Source organism: Nerophis lumbriciformis, linkage group LG29 (assembly GCF_033978685.3).
Source record: "Nerophis lumbriciformis linkage group LG29, RoL_Nlum_v2.1, whole genome shotgun sequence".
Taxonomy (NCBI): domain Eukaryota; kingdom Metazoa; phylum Chordata; class Actinopteri; order Syngnathiformes; family Syngnathidae; genus Nerophis; species Nerophis lumbriciformis.
In genome coordinates, this window is record NC_084576.2 from 5,990,049 (window position 1) to 6,008,393 (window position 18,345).

The following is an 18,345-nucleotide window of genomic DNA, read 5'->3' on the forward strand; positions in this document are numbered from 1 at the left end:
GAGGGGCTGACGGCCGGATGGGGCGGGGCTTATTATCACGCTTCAAGTGTAGTGAGAACCAGAATAAAAAGTAACACAACTGTGTTCGATGACCGCAATAATGTCAGAATTGAGGACACATTTCTTAATTTTTTCATAAAATAATTTTGGAATTTAGCGAGAAAAAAGTAGCACAGCAATGTCATACTAATAACTTGTTACATGGTGCCATGTTAAAAGTATGCAAGCGGTTCCACTGTATGTTAGCATGCTAACTTTTATGCTAGCATGTCAGCTAATTTTGCACTTTTTAACCTAATAAGGGTTCTGTTACTTGGCGCCATCTTAGAAGTAGGCTAGATGTTCCACTGGTAGTATGCTAATGTTAGCACCCAAGATAGTTTTAAACTAATCACAGATTTCACTACTTGGTTATATTTTAGAAGTATGCTAGCTGTTACCATGCTAATGTTAACATGCTAACATTTTCTAATATCATTTCAGCTAATTTCGTACTTTTTAAACCTTATTATCATCAAATCAGTTACTTTGCACCATCTTAGAAGTTAGCCAGCTGTTCCACTGTTAGTATGCTAATTTTAGCACGCTAACATTTTATGTTAGCATCTAAGATCGTTTTATACGTTTTAAAGTAATCGTCACAGATTTCATTACTTGGCTTTATTTTATATGTATGCTAGCTGTTCCCCCGTTGCCATGCTAATGTTAGCATGCTAACATCTTATGCTATCATTTCAGCTGGTTTTGTACTTTATAACCTTATAATCATGTATTTGGTTACTTTGCGCCATCTTAGAAGTAAGATAGCTGTTCCACTGCTGGTATGCTAATGTTAGGATGCTAATGTTTTATACTAACATTTAAGTTATATTTGGAGGATTATGTAATAAAAAAAATAATTAAAAAAAATAAAAATAAGTTTTATTTCAGGTAAATGAGGAGTTATATCACTGCAGTAAGGTGATATTATGATAAAACACTTGGAATTTTACAACCCAAGCAAATCTGTTATGTTTCAATAATTAAATCTGTAATTTAGAAAAAGTGAAGTATTATTATGAGGAAAAAAAGCTGCTGTTTTTGGATGGCTGCATTTGTAATATTGTTAGAAAACAGCTGTTTTCTTTTTATGAAGTTGAAATAACAACAATAAAAGTCATATGGGAATACAGTCAAAAATGTGCAGAAAGAGTGACAATTTTCCAAAAGTAAAGTAAGAATAATGTGGGAAATACATTTTTTCCTTCTTGATATGACTTTTTCTTGTGTTTTAGCGTGGCTCTGACACTCCTTGGTACTTTAGGACACATACATGACTGTATTAAAAATAATAATTGTAAAAAGAAAAAAAATAAAGGAACTTTGCTCAATAAAAAAAAAAAGAATCACAGATTGTCAAATGTATGCCGAGGCAGCAGGGGGTGCCATCACATGAAGCGTGAGGGTAGAGTTTATAAACAACATTTGCTGTTTGTGAACTCTCTCTACATTCTCGTGTGCCGTTTTAAACGGCCCCTTCCGGCCGCCGCGTGGACACGCTGAGGAGAAGCTGCTATGCAAAGGTGTGCTGGAGAGGTCCTGCTGGACATTCAGAGATGGTTTCCTATTGGCTCCTGTCTTACACTATTTATTTACAGCTTTCTTATGTACACCGAAGAAGAAAGAGGAAGGAGTGATGAAGCACCTGCGATTAAAAAAAGTGTGTGGAAAAAGTACTGGCTTGGAGATGCAGAAGCAAAGTTGTCCTCCATGAGGTTCGGTACAAAGGACTTGTACAGCAAGTTTTATACCAGGACATCTGCATCAATCTTGGGATCGCTTTTTGGTGTTCCACGTCAGACACGTGGGCTGTGCCTGCACCAGACTACGTGGTCAAGAGTCATCATCAGTGAAGGCCTCTCCTCGTGGTGGTCATACCTGAGGTGTAGCGCGGCGGGGTGCGTCAAAGGTGGCCTCAATTGGCAGAAAACCAAATTCCATTCATGGGAAACTCAGCTGGCGCACGTTGTTCTAACAATATTCACACGCTCTAAAGTGTGAGGAAACTTGCTTATGTGACTCTTGCGGGGGATGATGTCCACCTGAGGGGGTCAGGTGGCCGACCCCGGGCGGGCGGGGCGGCCCATGGACGAGGCGCTGTAGGTGCGGGAGCGCTGCCTGACGGCCAGCCGGCAGGGCAGTTCCAGCTCCTGGAAGAGCGGGGTGCCGGTGATGTCGGCCGCCTCGGGGCGCTCGCTGGGGCTCCGCGACAGCATGGAGCGCACCATGCTCAGCTGGGACGCACAGGAGAGCAGAAGACACGGTCAGGAGCGAGGCACGTGTACAGTACGGAGATGTAAAACTAGCACAGAAGAATGCTGGGATAGCAGGGCAAAGGTTCCTCATTACAGATTATCCAATGGGATTATTGTTAATCTCCTTGCCAAGTAAGCAGTCGCATGTTATGAATAGCCCCTCCCCCTTGTTCAATTTGTACATTCATCTATCTTCTTCCGCTTATCCGGGGTGGGCTCGTGGAGGCAGCAGCCGAAGCAGAGAAGCCCAAACCCTCTCCCCAGCTACTTCGTCCAGCTCCTCCCGGGGGATCCTGAGGCGTTCCCAGGCCAGCCGGAAGACAGTCTCTCCAACGTGTCCTGGGTCTTCCCCGTGGCCTCCTAAACACCTCCCCAGGGAGGAGTTCAGGGCGGGTATCCTGACCAGATGCCACCTCATCTGGCTCCTCTCCATGTGGAGGAGCAGCTCCTTCCGAATGACAGAGCCTCACCCTATCTCTAAGGGAGAGCACTTCAACCCGCTTGTACCCGTGATCTTGTCCTTTCGGTCACAACCCAAAGCTCAGGACCATAGGTGAGGATGGGAACGTAGGTCCACCGGTAAATTGAGAGCTTTGCCTTCCGGCTCAGCTCCTTCTTCACCACGACGGATCGGGCCAGAGTCCGCATCGCTGCAGACGCCGCACAATCCACTCCTCCCTCACTTGTGAAAAAGTATTTGAACTCCTCCACCTGGGGAAGGATCTCGTCCCTAACCCGGAGATGGCACTGCGCCCTTCTCCAGGCGAGAACCATGGACTACCGTATTTTCCGCACCATTAGCCGCACCTAAAAACCACAAATTTACTCAAAAGCTGACAGTGCGGCTTTTAACCCGGTGCGCTTTATATATGGATTAATATTAAGATTCATTTTCATAAAGTTTCGGTCTCGTAACTACGGTAAACAGCCGCCATCTTTTTTCCCGGTAGAACAGGAAGCGCTTCTTCTTCTACGCAAGCAACCGCCAAGGTAAGCACCCGCCCCCATAGAACAGGAAGCGCTTCTTCTTCTACTGTAAGCAACCACCCGCCCGCGTAGAAGAAGAAAAAGCGCGCGGATATTACCGTACGTTTCATTTCCTGTTTACATCTGTAAAGACCACAAAATGGCTCCTACTAAGCGACAAGGATCCGGTTCATGAAAAGACGCAATCTCTCCATCCGCACACGGATTACTATTTCACAGCAACTGATATTCCTGTGAACCGCACTGTGGATACTGTGGATACAACGGGAGCACGTACGGTGAATATTCGCACCACAGGGAATGAGAAGTCGTCCTTCACTGTGGTTCTAGCTTGCCATGCTAATGGCCAGAAACTTCCACCCATGGTGATATTCAAAAGGAAGACCTTGCCAAAAGAGACCTTTCCAGCCGGCGTCATCATAAAAGCTAACTCGAAGGGATGGATGGATGAAGAAAAGATGAGCGAGTGGTTAAGGGAAGTTTACGCGAAGAGGCCGGGTGGCTTTTTTCACACAGCTCCGTCCATGTTGATATACGACTCTATGCGCGCCCACATCACAGATGGTGTCAAAAAACAAGTGAAGCACACAAATACAACACTCGCCGTCATTCCGGGTGGATTAACCAAAGAACTCCAACCGCTGGATATTGGTGTCAACAGGGCATTCAAATCACGACTGCGAACGGCGTGGGAACAATGGATGACCGAAGGCGAACACACCTTCACTAAGACAGGCAGACAGCGCCGGACGACATACGCCAACATTTGCCAGTGGATCATAAATGCCTGGGCAGATATTTCGGTCACAACTGTGGTCCGAGCTTTCCGGAAGGCAGGATTCACAGAACTGCTGAACAGTGACACTGACTCCGATGACTTCGACGAGACGGAACCGGCCATTTTGGATCCCACATTTGCCCAACTTTTCAATTCGGACACCGAAGACGAAGAATTCGAAGGATTTACGAATGAAGAATAACTTCAGAAGGTGAGCGCTATGTTTATTTTGTGTGTTGTGACATTAACGTTCGAGCAACATTATGTTGCTATTGCTCTGCACTATTTTGAATTTTACTATGTTTGTGATTGCACATTTGCGTACATTTTGGGACAGAGTTGTTAGAACGCTGGTTTTTAATATATTATTAAAGTTTGACTGACCTATCTGACTGTTTTTTTGACATTCCCTTTAGCGCAACGTAGGCGCGGCTTATAGTCCGGGGCGGCTTATAGGTGGACAAAGTTTTGAAATATGCCATTCATTGAAGGTGCGGCTAATAATCCGGTGCGCCTTATAGTGCGGAAAATACGGTAATTTTGAATTTGTGTAGTTTTAAAACTTAAATGTGCTCATTTTAACCGGATCACATCATGACTGAGTGTGCTTGTAGTTCCCGCTCATAGCCACCAAGAGGCATCAGAGGGCCACTCACCTCCTGAACGTTGTTTTTGGAGAAGGTGTCTGGGAAGCGCAGAGCTCTCACCTCAGTCAGCGTCTGGTGAGGAGACAGAAGAACGCACTGATTGATCACATTCCTCCAATGGAGACAGAAGTGATGCCGACTCACCCGCACTCTCTCCATCTGGGTCCTAAAAGGGTGGAGCAGCTCAAACAGGATCAGACCCAGAGAATAAATGTCCACCTTGTGCGAGTACGAGTGTCCGGAGAGCTGTGGGAACAAAGATTTAGGACCGGTTTGGGAAGCGGCGAGCGCGTCTGTGGACCCTCACCTGTTCCGGACTCATGTAGAGCTTGGTGCCCACCTGACCCGTGTGGCGGGTGAGGAGCGGGGCGGGCGTCAAGGCGCTGTGCTCCTGCTCATCCTCCTCCTGCTCCATGGCCGTCACCAGGCCCAGGTCTCCAACTTTCACCACGTCGTCCATGGTGAAGAAGATGTTGGAGGGCTGCAGGAGAGAGCTCGCACATGAATACAGGTCACAGCCAAGGTGCATGGGCATCTATTTGTCTCAGGAACACTTTAGTCCCACACTTGGATCACTGCCAATCATTGTTGTCAATGATGACTTTGGACCAGCAGAGGGCGCCATTGATTGGACCTGCCCTAAAGCAAGGGTCTGTGTGAGATGCAAGGCAGCTGCATGAGCAAATTTACAGGAAAATTTGTAATCTTCACCGCATTTACAAAAAACTGTTGCCATTTCTAGTACTGTCGCCACTTTGCGCTTTGAATTTTGCAGTTTCACAAACACTTTTGTTTTAATTATAATGTGTACATATTTTGGCCTAAATCAAGTCTTAAATTAAGTATATATGTATCAGAACATTAATATTAATATTGGAGTGATCATGTTTTGTATATACAGTATGTGTATATACAGTCGTGGTCAAAAGTTTACATACACTTAAAGTAAAGTAAAGTAATAATTTCTAGAACTCTTATTTTTTTGTGATAGAGTGATTGGAGCACATATATTCATGAAGTTTGGTTCTTTTATGAATTATTATGGGTCTACTGAAAATGTGAGCAAATCTGCTGGGTCAAAAGTATACATACAGCAATGTTAATATTTGCTTACATGTCCCTTGGCAAGTTTCACTGCAATAAGGTGCTTTTGGTAGCCATCCACAAGCTTCTGGTTTCATTTTTGACCACTCCTCTTGACAAAATTGGTGCAGTTCAGCTAAATGTGTTGGTTTTCTGACATGGACTTGTTTCTTCAGCATTGTCCACACGTTTAAGTCAAGACTTTGGGAAGGCCGTTCTAAAACCCTAATTCTAGCCGGATTGAGCCATTCCTTTACCACTTTTGACGTGTGTTTGGGGTCATTGTCCTGTTGGAACACCCAACTGAGGGACGGCGTGGCGTGGCGCAGTGGGAGAGTGGCCGTGCGCAACCCAAGGGTCCCTGGTTCAATCCCCACCTAGTACCAACCTCGTCATGTCCGTTGTGTCCTGAGCAAGACACTTCACCCTTGCTCCTGATGGGTGCTGGTTAGCGCCTTGCATGGCAGCTCCCTCCATCAGTGTGTGAATGTGTGTGTGAATGGGTAAAATGTGGAAGTAGTGTCAAAGCGCTTTGAGTACCTTGAAGGTAGAAAAGCGCTATACAAGTACAACCCATTTATCATTTATCATTTATAACTGCGCCCAAGACCCAACCTTCGGGCTGATGATTTTAGGTTGTCCTGAAGAATTTGGAAGTAATGCTCCTTTTTCATTGTCCCATTTACTCTCTGTAAAGCACCAGTTCCATTAGCAGCAATACAGGCCCAGGTCATAATACTACCCTCACCATGCTTGACAGTAGGTATGGTGTTCTTGGGATTAAAGGCCATATTACTTGGTATTGTGGCCAAACAGCTCAATTTTTGTTTAATATGACCACAGAACTTTCCTCCAGAAGGTCTTATCTTTGTCGTAAAAAGCCTCATCAATAACCCATTTTGAACGTGAGCGATGTCGAACGACTACAACTGGAACACCGCAGCGGGACAATTAATGCTAACAACATAGCCAATGTCAGCACCATCTTTGCCGTGACAATCAAGAAGACCAACCTTTGCCAATACGACCTACGGTACGCCAGCGGTTTCAGTACATCCAAGGTCGGTTCAAACAGGATGTGACCAATTTTTTCCGTGTAGTGATCCTGCTGGAAGCCTGAGGCTACCAGTGAGTCTACTATATTGGCTACAACTAGTGTAAAGGTGACTATATGGGTGTTATTTCATGTTTAGGGGCTCTGATAAGACTAAAAACTGTATTTGCATCAGGGCAAGAAAAAACTCAACCCAAAGGGAACAACCAGAAACCTTGGAAGGGGGCCGCACATGTGGGAACCCACCCTTGGGTGACCGGTGCAATGGATGCCGAGTGGATACGCATAGTCCTTTTCGGACATACTACATCACGCAGCTTTTTTCTTCTTCTATTGACTGTGACATGGTGGTGTGTTCACCTTGAGGTCCCTGTGCATGAGCCCCTTGCTGTGCAGGAAGTCGACAGCCTCAGCGATCTGGAGAAAGATGTCCAGGCACTGGTTGTGCTCCCTCTGCTCAGGGAGGCAGCGCTGAGCCATCCAGTCCTTTAAGTTCTCCTTGCGGCACAGCTGCATCTGGATGTAAAGGTAGACCTGGAGACGAGAACCCTCCAGTTTAGCGTCTTTCCCAAAACCAAACCATCGGTGAGAAAATGGCGGACTAACCTTAGGAGAAGGTTGTGCTCGTTGGCTCAGAGGAGACGGCGGAAGCGCCAACACAAGCGAGGTGGGCCGAGGAGGCGAGGAAGAGGAGGGGTGGGAGTTTTCCGTCCGTCTGGTGTGTGAGGAAGATGAACCGTTCTTCCCCGCAGTAGCCGGGTCTGGATCTGCGGCATCGGAGGCCGAGTCGGTTTCCGCGTCCGCATCCCGGTCGCATCCCGAATCCTCGAAGACTATGTCAAAAGAGGAAGAGGTGCAATCGCTGGGGCCGCGCGGGGAGCACAGCTCAAAGGAGTCGGGCGTCTCGGAGGCCTCCGGGTCGGCGTGGCTGTCCCGCTCGGACATCAGGCTGTCGTGGCCCAGCAGGGGGTGGAAGGACAGGTCTCCATTCATGCTGAAGCCTCTGGAGCTGCCAGAGAGAAGCGGATGATGCCCGTTGACGGACGGCTCCAGAACGCCTCCTTCCGACCCGCTAGTGGGCGACACGGAACTGGACACTGGCACTTTGACTGAAAGCGCCTCCATGTGGTCCAGGAAGCTCATTGGCCAGTCAGTGGCACTAAAAGAGTAAAAAAAGTGTTGCGCTCGATGAAGAACTCACACCTTGTTGGATGAGCAGCAGACATTTCCAGTATACAATGCTTTTTGCCACATAGTACAGAATGGTGACTCAGTGTTTGTACTTTTTTGTTTTCACGGAGTACGATATGGAAGAATTATTGGAGCAAAACACTTTGTAAATGCGTATATCAATCTGTGTGTGTGTGTAATAAGATTCATGTGTCCATGTTCTAGTGTGTGTGTCTGTTTGGATGTGTGTGTGAAAAAAATCTGTCTGTTTTGCGATCTGTGTGTCTGTTTTTAGATTTGTGTGTGTGTAAAAAAAATGTGTCCGTTTTGAGATCGGTGTGTCTCTTTTTAGATTTATGTGTGTTTGTAAAAAAAAAAAAAAAAAAATCTGTCCGTTTTCCGATGTTTGTTTTTAGATGTGTGTGTAAAAAAATATGTCTGTTTTGCGATCTGTGTCCGTTTTTAGATTTGTGTGTATGTGTGTAAAAAAAAAAAATTGTCCATTTTGCCATGTGTCTGTTTTTAGATGTGTGTGAAAAAAATGTGTCCGTTTTGCGATCTGTGTGTCTGTTTTTAGATTAGTGTGTGTGTGTGTATGTAAAAAAATCTGTGTCTGTTAAACTCTTTGTGAAGCAGGAACCCTGACTTAGTTTTGTTTTCTTTTTAATACGACTTTGGCCACACTTCTACCGTGGCAGATCTGTGGGTGCGTGCCGCAATCTGTACATGTAGAACATTTTTCTGTGTCACTTTACCTTCCTTTGTTTATACTTACCAGTAGTCAGTGTCTAGCACTTATTGATGCTAACGAAACTGAAGTTAGCTTCCAATTTGAATGGCGAGAGATACTGTCATTGAATAATTTTGTCACTACTGCAGTAGAAAATCATGATAATAAAACAATGTTTTAACATGTTGATAAGGCAATATTTCTATTCTATATTTTAAATATATTATTCTATCAATAATACCCTGATCACATGGTTTTTTTCATGCAGTGACTGTTATTAGTTTGACACATTTCAGTTATACACTGCTGAAAATGCATTTCAGAGCAACTGTATTAAAAAAAACAACAACCTTCATTTCAAACAAACTAAAGGTTTTACAAAATCATAAATTGTGTTTTTTTATCTTCAAGGTCTGTGTGATAATCTAGATAAACCTGAGTATTAGCTACACGTTTTAGAAGCTGAGTTATAAGAAGATCAAGCAAGCAGCACTATTACTAAGTGCAAAACAAGAAATACAAACTATGAACATAATACAACAATCACTTACTAAAGCACAATTTTGGCTTGCAGACTATTTATAGTCTTGCACCCATCGCTGCTAGCTAACCATGGTTTCCCTCTCTCTCTTGTCGATAGCGCCTTTTTAAGATGGTGAAGTCTGGGGATCAGCAACATTAAAGATGTATACCGTATTTTCCGCACCATTAGCCGCACCTAAAAACCACAAATTTACTCAAAAGCTGACAGTGCGCCAGGTAAAGAAGACAAAACAGAGTTTCCGAGGGAACAAAGCAAGATGGCAACTGTTGGAGGACAAACTCGAACAGTGGGTTGTTGAGCAGAGAGCAGCAAGCAGAAGTGTCAGCACCATCACTATTCGAATGAAGGCAACAACGCTAGCAAGCGAACTTCACCTGGATGATTTTAAAGGTGGTGCTTCTTGGTGTTTCCGGTTCATGAAAAGACGCTTATAGACTACGGTGTCGTCACGGACTACAAAGGCGGACTCGCACAATTTTTCAGGATTTATAGAGATCCCAAATACAGATCAGCAGGTACCAGAAGGTAAGAAAAGTTGTGTTTGCATAATATTGCGAAACAAAGTGCCAGATAATATGTCTTACCTTATACACACACTTTTCAATTCGGACACCGAAGACGAAGAATTCGAAGGATTTACGAATGAAGAATAACTTCAGAAAGTGAGCGCTATGTTTATTTTGTGTGTTGTGACATTAACGTTCGAGCAACATTATGTTGCTATTGCTCTGCACTATTTTGAATTTTACTATGTTTGTGATTGCACATTTGCGTACATTTTGGGACAGAGTTGTTAGAACGCTGGTTTTTAATATATTATTAAAGTTTGACTGACCTATCTGACTGTTTTTTTGACATTACCTTTAGCGCAGCGTAGGCGCGGCTTATAGTCCGGGGCGGCTTATAGGTGGACAAAGTTTTGAAATATGCCATTCATTGAAGGTGCGGCTAATAACCCGGGGCGGCTTATAGTGCGGAAAATACGGTACATGGACAACAACTTTGTGATAAATCTTCACTCCTTAATCAACACTTTTTTTTTTAGATATCTACAGATCCGCAGTTTTGTTCGTAATACTTTTCCCAGCTTTCCAAACTTACCGACTGACACATTTTATATGCCTTTTTGACTTTTTCCGACTTTAAAAGAATCAATTACACATATTCAAAATCAAATTTGAATTCAATACAATTCAATTAGGAGTGACCCTGTCTGAGGAGAGCTGGACAGAGATGTTAAGTATAGTTCATAAGTCATCTATATGTATATATATATTCCGGTTCCGGTTCACCGTGCGTGACTGCTCGCTGACTGCTCGCTGTTTCGAAAAAGCTAAGTATCGTTCTATTTGTGTGCTTTTAATTGTTCTGCAGCTTTCTTTATTACTTTCTCAACATATTTAGTAGTACTATTTAACTTGCAAATCACCCGATCTCTGTCTCACCACCCCTCCCGCAGCTAGCTAGCAGCTAGCTGCTAAGCTAACGAAGCTAGCGCGGAGAAAGGCAGCGCCGGTCGCCGGTCAGAAGGAATCTACTCCTGCACACCGTGACCAGGACTTCTCAGAAGACAGCAGGAACTTCACTCGGTGACAGAAAACACTGTGAGTATGGCTTCCTGCGCGTCTTGCACCTTACTCACGGAGAGGCTGGCTCTGCTAGAGGGCCGTGTCCGCCAGTTAGAGCAGAGTAATCTCGTAATTTTAGATGTTGCGGACACATCTGCTAGCGTTAGCTGTAGCGAGCTAACTAGCCCAGCCTGTAGCAGTCCTAAGCGGCCTACAAGCTACGGTGTACCGGTTGAGACGCATAATAGATTTAGCTCTTTAGCTAGTCCTACACCCCAGTCTACCGGGCACCACACCTTGGTCATAAGGGACTCCATCACCCGAAACATAAAGCTTAGCAAACCAGCCACAATTAAGTGTATCCCTGGGGCTAGAGCACCTGACATTGAGGCTAATCTTAGGGAGCTAACTCGCAACAGGCCTAGTAAACACGTACAGGCTAATCGCACCACTAGTTATGCGAATATAGTTGTACACGTTGGCTCCAATGACACTAGAATGAGACAGTCAGAGATTACAAAGTGAAACATAGCCAGGACTTGTGATCTCGCTAGAAAGATGTCCAGGCATCGAGTAATTGTCTCTGGCCCCCTGCCTGCGAGAGGCAATGATGAGAGATATAGCAGATTAGTCTCGCTTAACAAGTGGCTGGCTAGCTTCTGTAGACAACAGGGACTAACGTTTATTGATAATTGGCCCTCTTTCTGGGGCAAACCAAGCTTGCTGATGAGAGACGGCCTTCACCCTAACCGGGAAGGCGCCATCATCCTGCCTAAAAACATAGACTACTGTTTAAGTCACATTTGACTAACTACACTAGAGCAAGCCCGGTCACAGGCAATTACAGAGCCTGCTAGTCCGGGTGAGGAGTCAGTTAAGCTAGAACTAGCCAGCGCCAGGCTGGATAATTCCTGTACGCATAGCAATTTTCTTAGAATAACACACAACTCACATAATGTGTTTTCTGTTGTGAATGTGTCAGGGGTAGATATGCATTCTACTGAGGTGGCAAATCATGATGCGTTCAGTCGATCGCAGCATCAAGCAAACAATCTGAAAATTCCCGTCGTATCAATTCCTAGATATGGTCGAAACTATTTAAAGTGCACTACGTATAATAAACGCAACATTATTAATATTGCTACTACGGATAATTTAAACAAAAACTCGTCAAAACAGCCCAATACTTATAATATGGGCTTTTTAAACATAAGATCATTGTCTCCCAAAACGTTATTAGTTAATGAGGTCATTAGAGACAACAATCTTAACGTCATTGGTCTTAGCGAAACCTGGCTCAAACCAGACGATTTTTTTGCGCTAAATGAGGCATCTCCTCCTAACTATACGAATGCGCATATTGCCCGTCCCCTTAAAAGGGGTGGGGGGGTCGCACTAATATACAATGAAAACTTTAACCTTACCCCTAACCTAAATAATAAATACAAATCGTTTGAGGTGCTTACTATGAGGTCTGTCGCACCGCTTCTCTCGATATGGCTGTTATCTACCGCCCCCCAGGGCCCTACTCGGACATTATCAATGAATTCTCAGAGTTCGTTGCTGATCTAGTGACGCACGCAGACAATATAATCATAATGGGGGACTTTAATATCCATATGAATACCCCATCGGACCCTCAGTGCGTGGCGCTCCAGACTATAATTGATAGCTGTGGTCTTACACAAATAATAAATGAACCTACGCATCGCAACGGTAATACGATAGATCTAGTGCTGGTCAGGGGTGTCACCACCTCCAAAGTTATGGTACTCCCGTATACTAAAGTAATGTCCGATCATTACCTTATAAAATTCGAAGTTCTGACTCATTGTCAACAAACTAATAATAATAATAACTGCTATAGCAGCCGCAACATTAATGCTGCCACAACGATGACTCTTGCTGACCTACTGCCTTCGGTAATGGCACCATTCCCAAATTATGTCGGCTCTATTGATAACCTAACTAACAACTTTGACAATGCCCTGCGCAAAACCATTGATAGTATAGCACCGCTAAAACAAAAAAGGGCCCCTAAAAGGCGCACCCCATGGTTTACAGAAGAAACCAGAGCTCATAAATTATCATGTAGAAAGTTGGAACGCAAATGGCGCGCGACCAAGCTTGAGGTTTTCCATCAAGCATGGAGTGATAGTTTAATATCGTATAAACGCATGCTTACCTTAGCTAAAGCTAAATATTACTCAAATCTCATCCGCCTCAACAAAAACGACCCTAAATTTTTGTTTAGTACAGTAGCATCGCTAACCCAACAAGGGACTCCTCCCAATAGCTCCACCCACTCGGCAGATGACTTTATGAATTTCTTTAATAAGAAAATTTAACTCATTAGAAAGGAGATTAAAGACAACGCATCCCAGCTACAACTGGGTTCTATTAACACATACAACTGTATCTATGACGGATACTGCAATACAAAATAGTCTCTCTCTTTTTGATGAAATAACATTAGAGGAACTATTACGGCGTGTAAGTGGGATAAAACAAACAACATGTTTACTTGACCCACTTCCTGGGAAACTTATCAAGGAGCTTTTTGTATTATTAGGTCCATCAGTGCTAAATATTATAAACTTATCACTTTCCTCTGGCACTGTTCCCCTAGCATTCAAGAAAGCGGTTATTCATCCTCTGCTCAAAAGACCTAACCTTGGTCCTGACCTCATGGTAAACTACCGACCGGTGTCCCACTTTCCCTTTATTTCGAAAATCCTCGAAAAAATTGTCGCACAGCAGCTAAATGAACACTTAGTGTCTAACAATCTCTGTGAACCTTTTCAATCCGCTTTCAGGGCAAATCACTCTACGGAGACAGCCCTCGCAAAAATGACTAATGATCTACTGCTAACGATGGATTCTGATGCGTCATCTATGTTGCTGCTTCTTGATCTTAGCGCTGCTTTCGATACCGTCGATCATAATATTTTATTAGAGTGTATCAAAACACGTATTGGTATGTCAGACTTAGCTTTGTCGTGGTTTAACTCTTATCTTACTGACAGGATGCAATGCGTCTCCCATAATAATGTGACCTCGGACTATGTTAAGGTAACGTGCGGAGTTCCTCAGGGTTCGGTTCTTGGCCCTGCACTCTTTAGCATTTACATGCTGCCGCTAGGCGACATCATACGCAAATACGGTGTTAGCTTTCATTGTTATGCTGATGACACCCAACTCTACATGCCCCTAAAGCTGACCAACACGCCGGATTGTAGTCAGCTGGAGGCGTGTCTTAATGAAATTAAACAATGGATGTCCGCTAACTTCTTGCAACTCAACGCCAAGAAAACGGAAATGCTGATTATCGGTCCTGCTAAACACCGACATTTATTTAATAATACCACCTTAACATTTGACAACCAAACAATTACACAAGGCGAATCAGTAAAGAATCTGGGTATTATCTTCGACCCAACTCTCTCGTTTGAATCACACATTAAGAGTGTTACTAAAACGGCCTTCTTTCATCTCCGTAATATCGCTAAAATTCGTTCTATTTTATCCACTAGCGACGCTGAGATCATTATTCATGCGTTCGTTACGTCTCGTCTCGACTACTGTAACGTATTATTTTCGGGTCTCCCTATGTCTAGCATTAAAAGACTACAATTGGTACAAAATGCGGCTGCTAGACTTTTGACAAGAACAAGAAAGTTTGATCATATTACGCCTATACTACTAGCTCACCTGCACTGGCTTCCTGTGCACTTAAGATGTGACTTTAAGGTTTTACTACTTACGTATAAAATACTACACGGTCTAGCTCCGTCCTATCTTGTCGATTGCATTGTACCATATGTCCCGGCAAGAAATCTGCGTTCAAAGAACTCCGGCTTATTAGTGATTCCCAGAGCCCAAAAAAAGTCTGCGGGCTATAGAGCGTTTTCTATTCGGGCTCCAGTACTATGGAATGCCCTCCCGGTAACAATTAGAGATGCTACCTCAGTAGAAGCATTTAAGTCCCATCTTAAAACTCATTTGTATACTCTAGCCTTTAAATAGCCCCCGTTAGACCAGTTGATCTGCCGTTTCTTTTCTTTTCTCCTCTGCTCCCCTCTTCCTTGTGGAGGGGGGGGGGGCTCAGGTCCGGTGGCCATGGATGAAGTGCTGGCTGTCCAGAGTCGGGACCCGGGGTGGACCGCTCGCCTGTGCATCGGCTGGGAACATCTCTGCGCTGCTGACCCGTCTCCGCTCGGGATGGTGTCCTGCTGGCCCCACTATGGACTGGACTCTTACTATTATGTTGGATCCACTATGGACTGGACTCTCACAATATTATGTCAGACCCACTCGACATCCATTGCATTCGGTCTCCCCTAGAGGGGGGGGGGGGGTTACCCACATATGCGGTCCTCTCCAAGGTTTCTCATAGTCATTCACATCGACGTCCCACTGGGGTGAGTTTTTCCTTGCCCTTATGTGGGCTTTGTACCGAGGATGTCGTTGTGGCTTGTGCAGCCCTTTGAGACACTTGTGATTTAGGGCTATATAAATAAACATTGATTGATTGATTGATTGATCTATTTGTGCTAGACACAGCCCTATTCAATGCAAGCTAATACATTGTCCCTATTACACCAGGGTCTGGCAGGCTAAAATGTATGACGGAATATCGGTATCAACAGTCTCCAGCTATCAGTCTGCTATTGACTATCCGAATCGTCGACACTTTCTAGATGGTGTCTTATTGAAATTATGGCTTCGGTTTTCGGAAAAGATGATTGACAAAATCCGAGGTGGTGTACTTTAATTTCAAAGGTTGAAGAGGCCTGACTCACCTGGCGTCTTTCAGCCACCTTTGGTCCAGCTCCTCCTGCCAGCCCTCAGGGGGGCTCTCCTGCCAGGCGTTGAAGTAGCGGATGATACCGGGATGCTCCAACTTGGCCAGCGCCTTCACCTCTCGCATCACCTTCTCACGGGCGAGCTCCCTGAAAGAACCAAGACCAAATGAGTTAGTCAGAGGTTTCTGACCATAATCACAGCAAGTCAAATGAGTTGAAATAAGCTTGAAGGACTTTGTTACAGAAAACAACAAAGATGTGAGAGGCACCACCATTTGGGTAGACGGATCCGTTTGATGGCGTAGTTGCAGTCGTCCACTTTGTTGCGAGCTTCAAACACGACACCGAATCCCCCGCGGCCGAGGCACTGCACCGGCTCAAAGTCAGTCAGGTACCTGCAGAGACCCCGGACACACGTCACACACACACACTCGACGGATCTAAAAAAACATCTGGAGGTCAACGATGAGATGATAAATTATGGGCACTAATCATTTTTGAGATGACAGCGCTGACAGTGACCTCATGGCCAGCGGGTAGGGCGGGCCTATTCTCAGCCCAGTTAGCCAATCACGGTGGCGTGGAAGAGAGGTGGTCACCATGGTAACAGGGCCAATCCTGTAACTACTGTACACTCTCGGTGACGCCACAACAACTCACAGTGGAAGTACCCTTGAAACTCTTAGGGGCGGTTCAAAGACATCCTTCACAGCGGAGGACGTACCTGGACACGTATTCGCTGGAACGCGTCTCCGCGGCGACCGGCTCTTTTGCTTCCACAACCTCGAGGTCAAACTTGCTGTCGGTCTGGCACTGCGTCTCGGACTCTTTTCGTTGCTTGGGAGACAAAGAAGGACAGAACTTACAGATAGCAAATATGAACTGATTTGGGCTAGTTTGCAAAACTTCTAAAATATGTGTGTCCAGAACGTAGAAACAATTTTTTTTGCTTCTCTTATTAATGGATTTGTTTTATTGTGTTGACTTTATACATAGACATAAGGACTAGCTCTACTTGGATGTGATATCAGTCCACATGATTCCTCCGTTGCCATTGTTATGTAGGGATGGGCCGATAAAACAATATGAATTAAAAATGTGTCCGATAAAACGTTCGATATATATTTTTTGGAAAATATGAAGCAAGGTTGGTTGCATGAAGAAAAACACTCGCGGCCTGGTAATCTAGCTAAACAGGAAGTGATCAGTGAGCAATGGGAGGGACACGCTAAACAGCCAATCATGTAACAGTATCAACTATCAAGTTTGCTTGTCTCGCTGTTGATTGAGTGAGAAGAGAAAGTAAAAATGAGTGCTGCAGAGAGTGAAGAAATTGTCACCTCGACACTATTTCTTCAAACGGACCATAGTCCTTCACCACACTCGTCTTCTCTTTTTAAGCCTCGTCAGTTCTCTATTCGGATGTACGGAAACAACAAGTAGGAACTAAAGTCCAGGACTGTATAACTACATTAAATAACACAAGACAACAAATCTGCTACTTTAAAATAATAATTTGAGCCAATAATATTTTAATAACAATTACTGCATAACATAAATTAATTTCCATACTTAAGTAAAAATAACACCAATTAAATGTTACAGACCATACGACTTCCTGGCAGTAAACCTGCAAAAAATAGTTCTTCTCAGGTTTCTCTATGTTTACCTTTTCACACTATTTTGTTACACTTTATTAAGCATTTCTTACATATTCTTTATTTTTGCACATTCATTTTAAGAGGTTATTGTTAAGTCTTTATTGGGATTTTAGACTTTTGTTTACATTGTTTATTTTCTACCTTGATGGCTGAGGGGAGTATAATCAAAGGAAGGTTACATAAATATTAACATGTATTATATTTTAGCCACGGTCCATATTTGCCATAGGTCATAAAAATATCAATAACTACCGATATCAAGCAATATAAAAAACTCATATCGTGATAGTTTTCAGCCATATGGCCCAGCCCTACGGTTACTTTTGTGCTGAAATTTTACATAAATAGTTGTCTTCACTTATTGGCTATGTTTTATATACAATAATGCAAATAATGTAGACTCCAGATATTTGGGTGTGTGCGAGTGTCACTTACCCGCACAAATGTCACAGGGGCTGGCGGGTGGAAAAACTTCCGTACGATGTAGGTGGTGGCGGCGATGCAGAAGACGATGGTGCCGAGGATCTCCTTCCACCATGGAAGCAGCAGCACGGGGTCTTTCTTTCTGCCGTTCACGGCACGCGACCCGCTTCTTTTAATCACGCTCACGGCGCTGTCCCGCTTCCCCCGGTAGCGCTTGCCGTAGGGGTAGTGGTAACCGTTGTCTGGCGTGGAGGGAGACATGGGTTATTTCTTTCAATCGCAGTCAAGTCGGATGACCTTCCAGAGTCTCACCATAAGGATACTGCAGGATCGACAGTGCTCCATTGCTGTACTCATCGTAGGAGAATTTGTCATTGTTCAGACACTTGTCGAACTCATCAGAGCCCACCAAGGCTGGAGTGCGAGACGGGGAATCTGCATCAACGACGAGACGAAAATCAAGTTGTTTTCACGGCGGACACACAGATCAATCATTTTTTCAACTTATCTGAAAGACATTGCCCGAATTTTCCTGACTTGGGGTGTGACGGTACGCCATAATCACCGTTTGGCACACACCGCAATTTTAAGTAGAGGTGCA

General features: G+C 44.3%; 1 protein-coding gene across 1 annotated transcript in view; it reads right to left on the reverse strand.

The window, feature by feature from the left end:
• Positions 1-447: 447 nt before the first annotated feature.
• The window catches only part of eif2ak3 (eukaryotic translation initiation factor 2-alpha kinase 3), a 101,164-nt gene continuing 83,266 nt past the window's right edge, over positions 448-18,345 (reverse strand). Inside the window, exons 8-18 of the mRNA XM_061925144.2 lie at positions 18,057-18,179; positions 17,757-17,986; positions 16,385-16,497; positions 15,933-16,055; positions 15,658-15,807; positions 7,450-8,002; positions 7,204-7,377; positions 5,014-5,187; positions 4,851-4,952; positions 4,716-4,778; positions 448-2,273 (exon numbers count right to left, since the gene is read on the reverse strand). Of these exons, the coding sequence (XP_061781128.1) occupies positions 2,091-2,273; positions 4,716-4,778; positions 4,851-4,952; positions 5,014-5,187; positions 7,204-7,377; positions 7,450-8,002; positions 15,658-15,807; positions 15,933-16,055; positions 16,385-16,497; positions 17,757-17,986; positions 18,057-18,179 (1,988 nt within the window). The 3' untranslated portion in view covers positions 448-2,090. The remainder of the gene's footprint in view (positions 2,274-4,715; positions 4,779-4,850; positions 4,953-5,013; positions 5,188-7,203; positions 7,378-7,449; positions 8,003-15,657; positions 15,808-15,932; positions 16,056-16,384; positions 16,498-17,756; positions 17,987-18,056; positions 18,180-18,345) is intronic.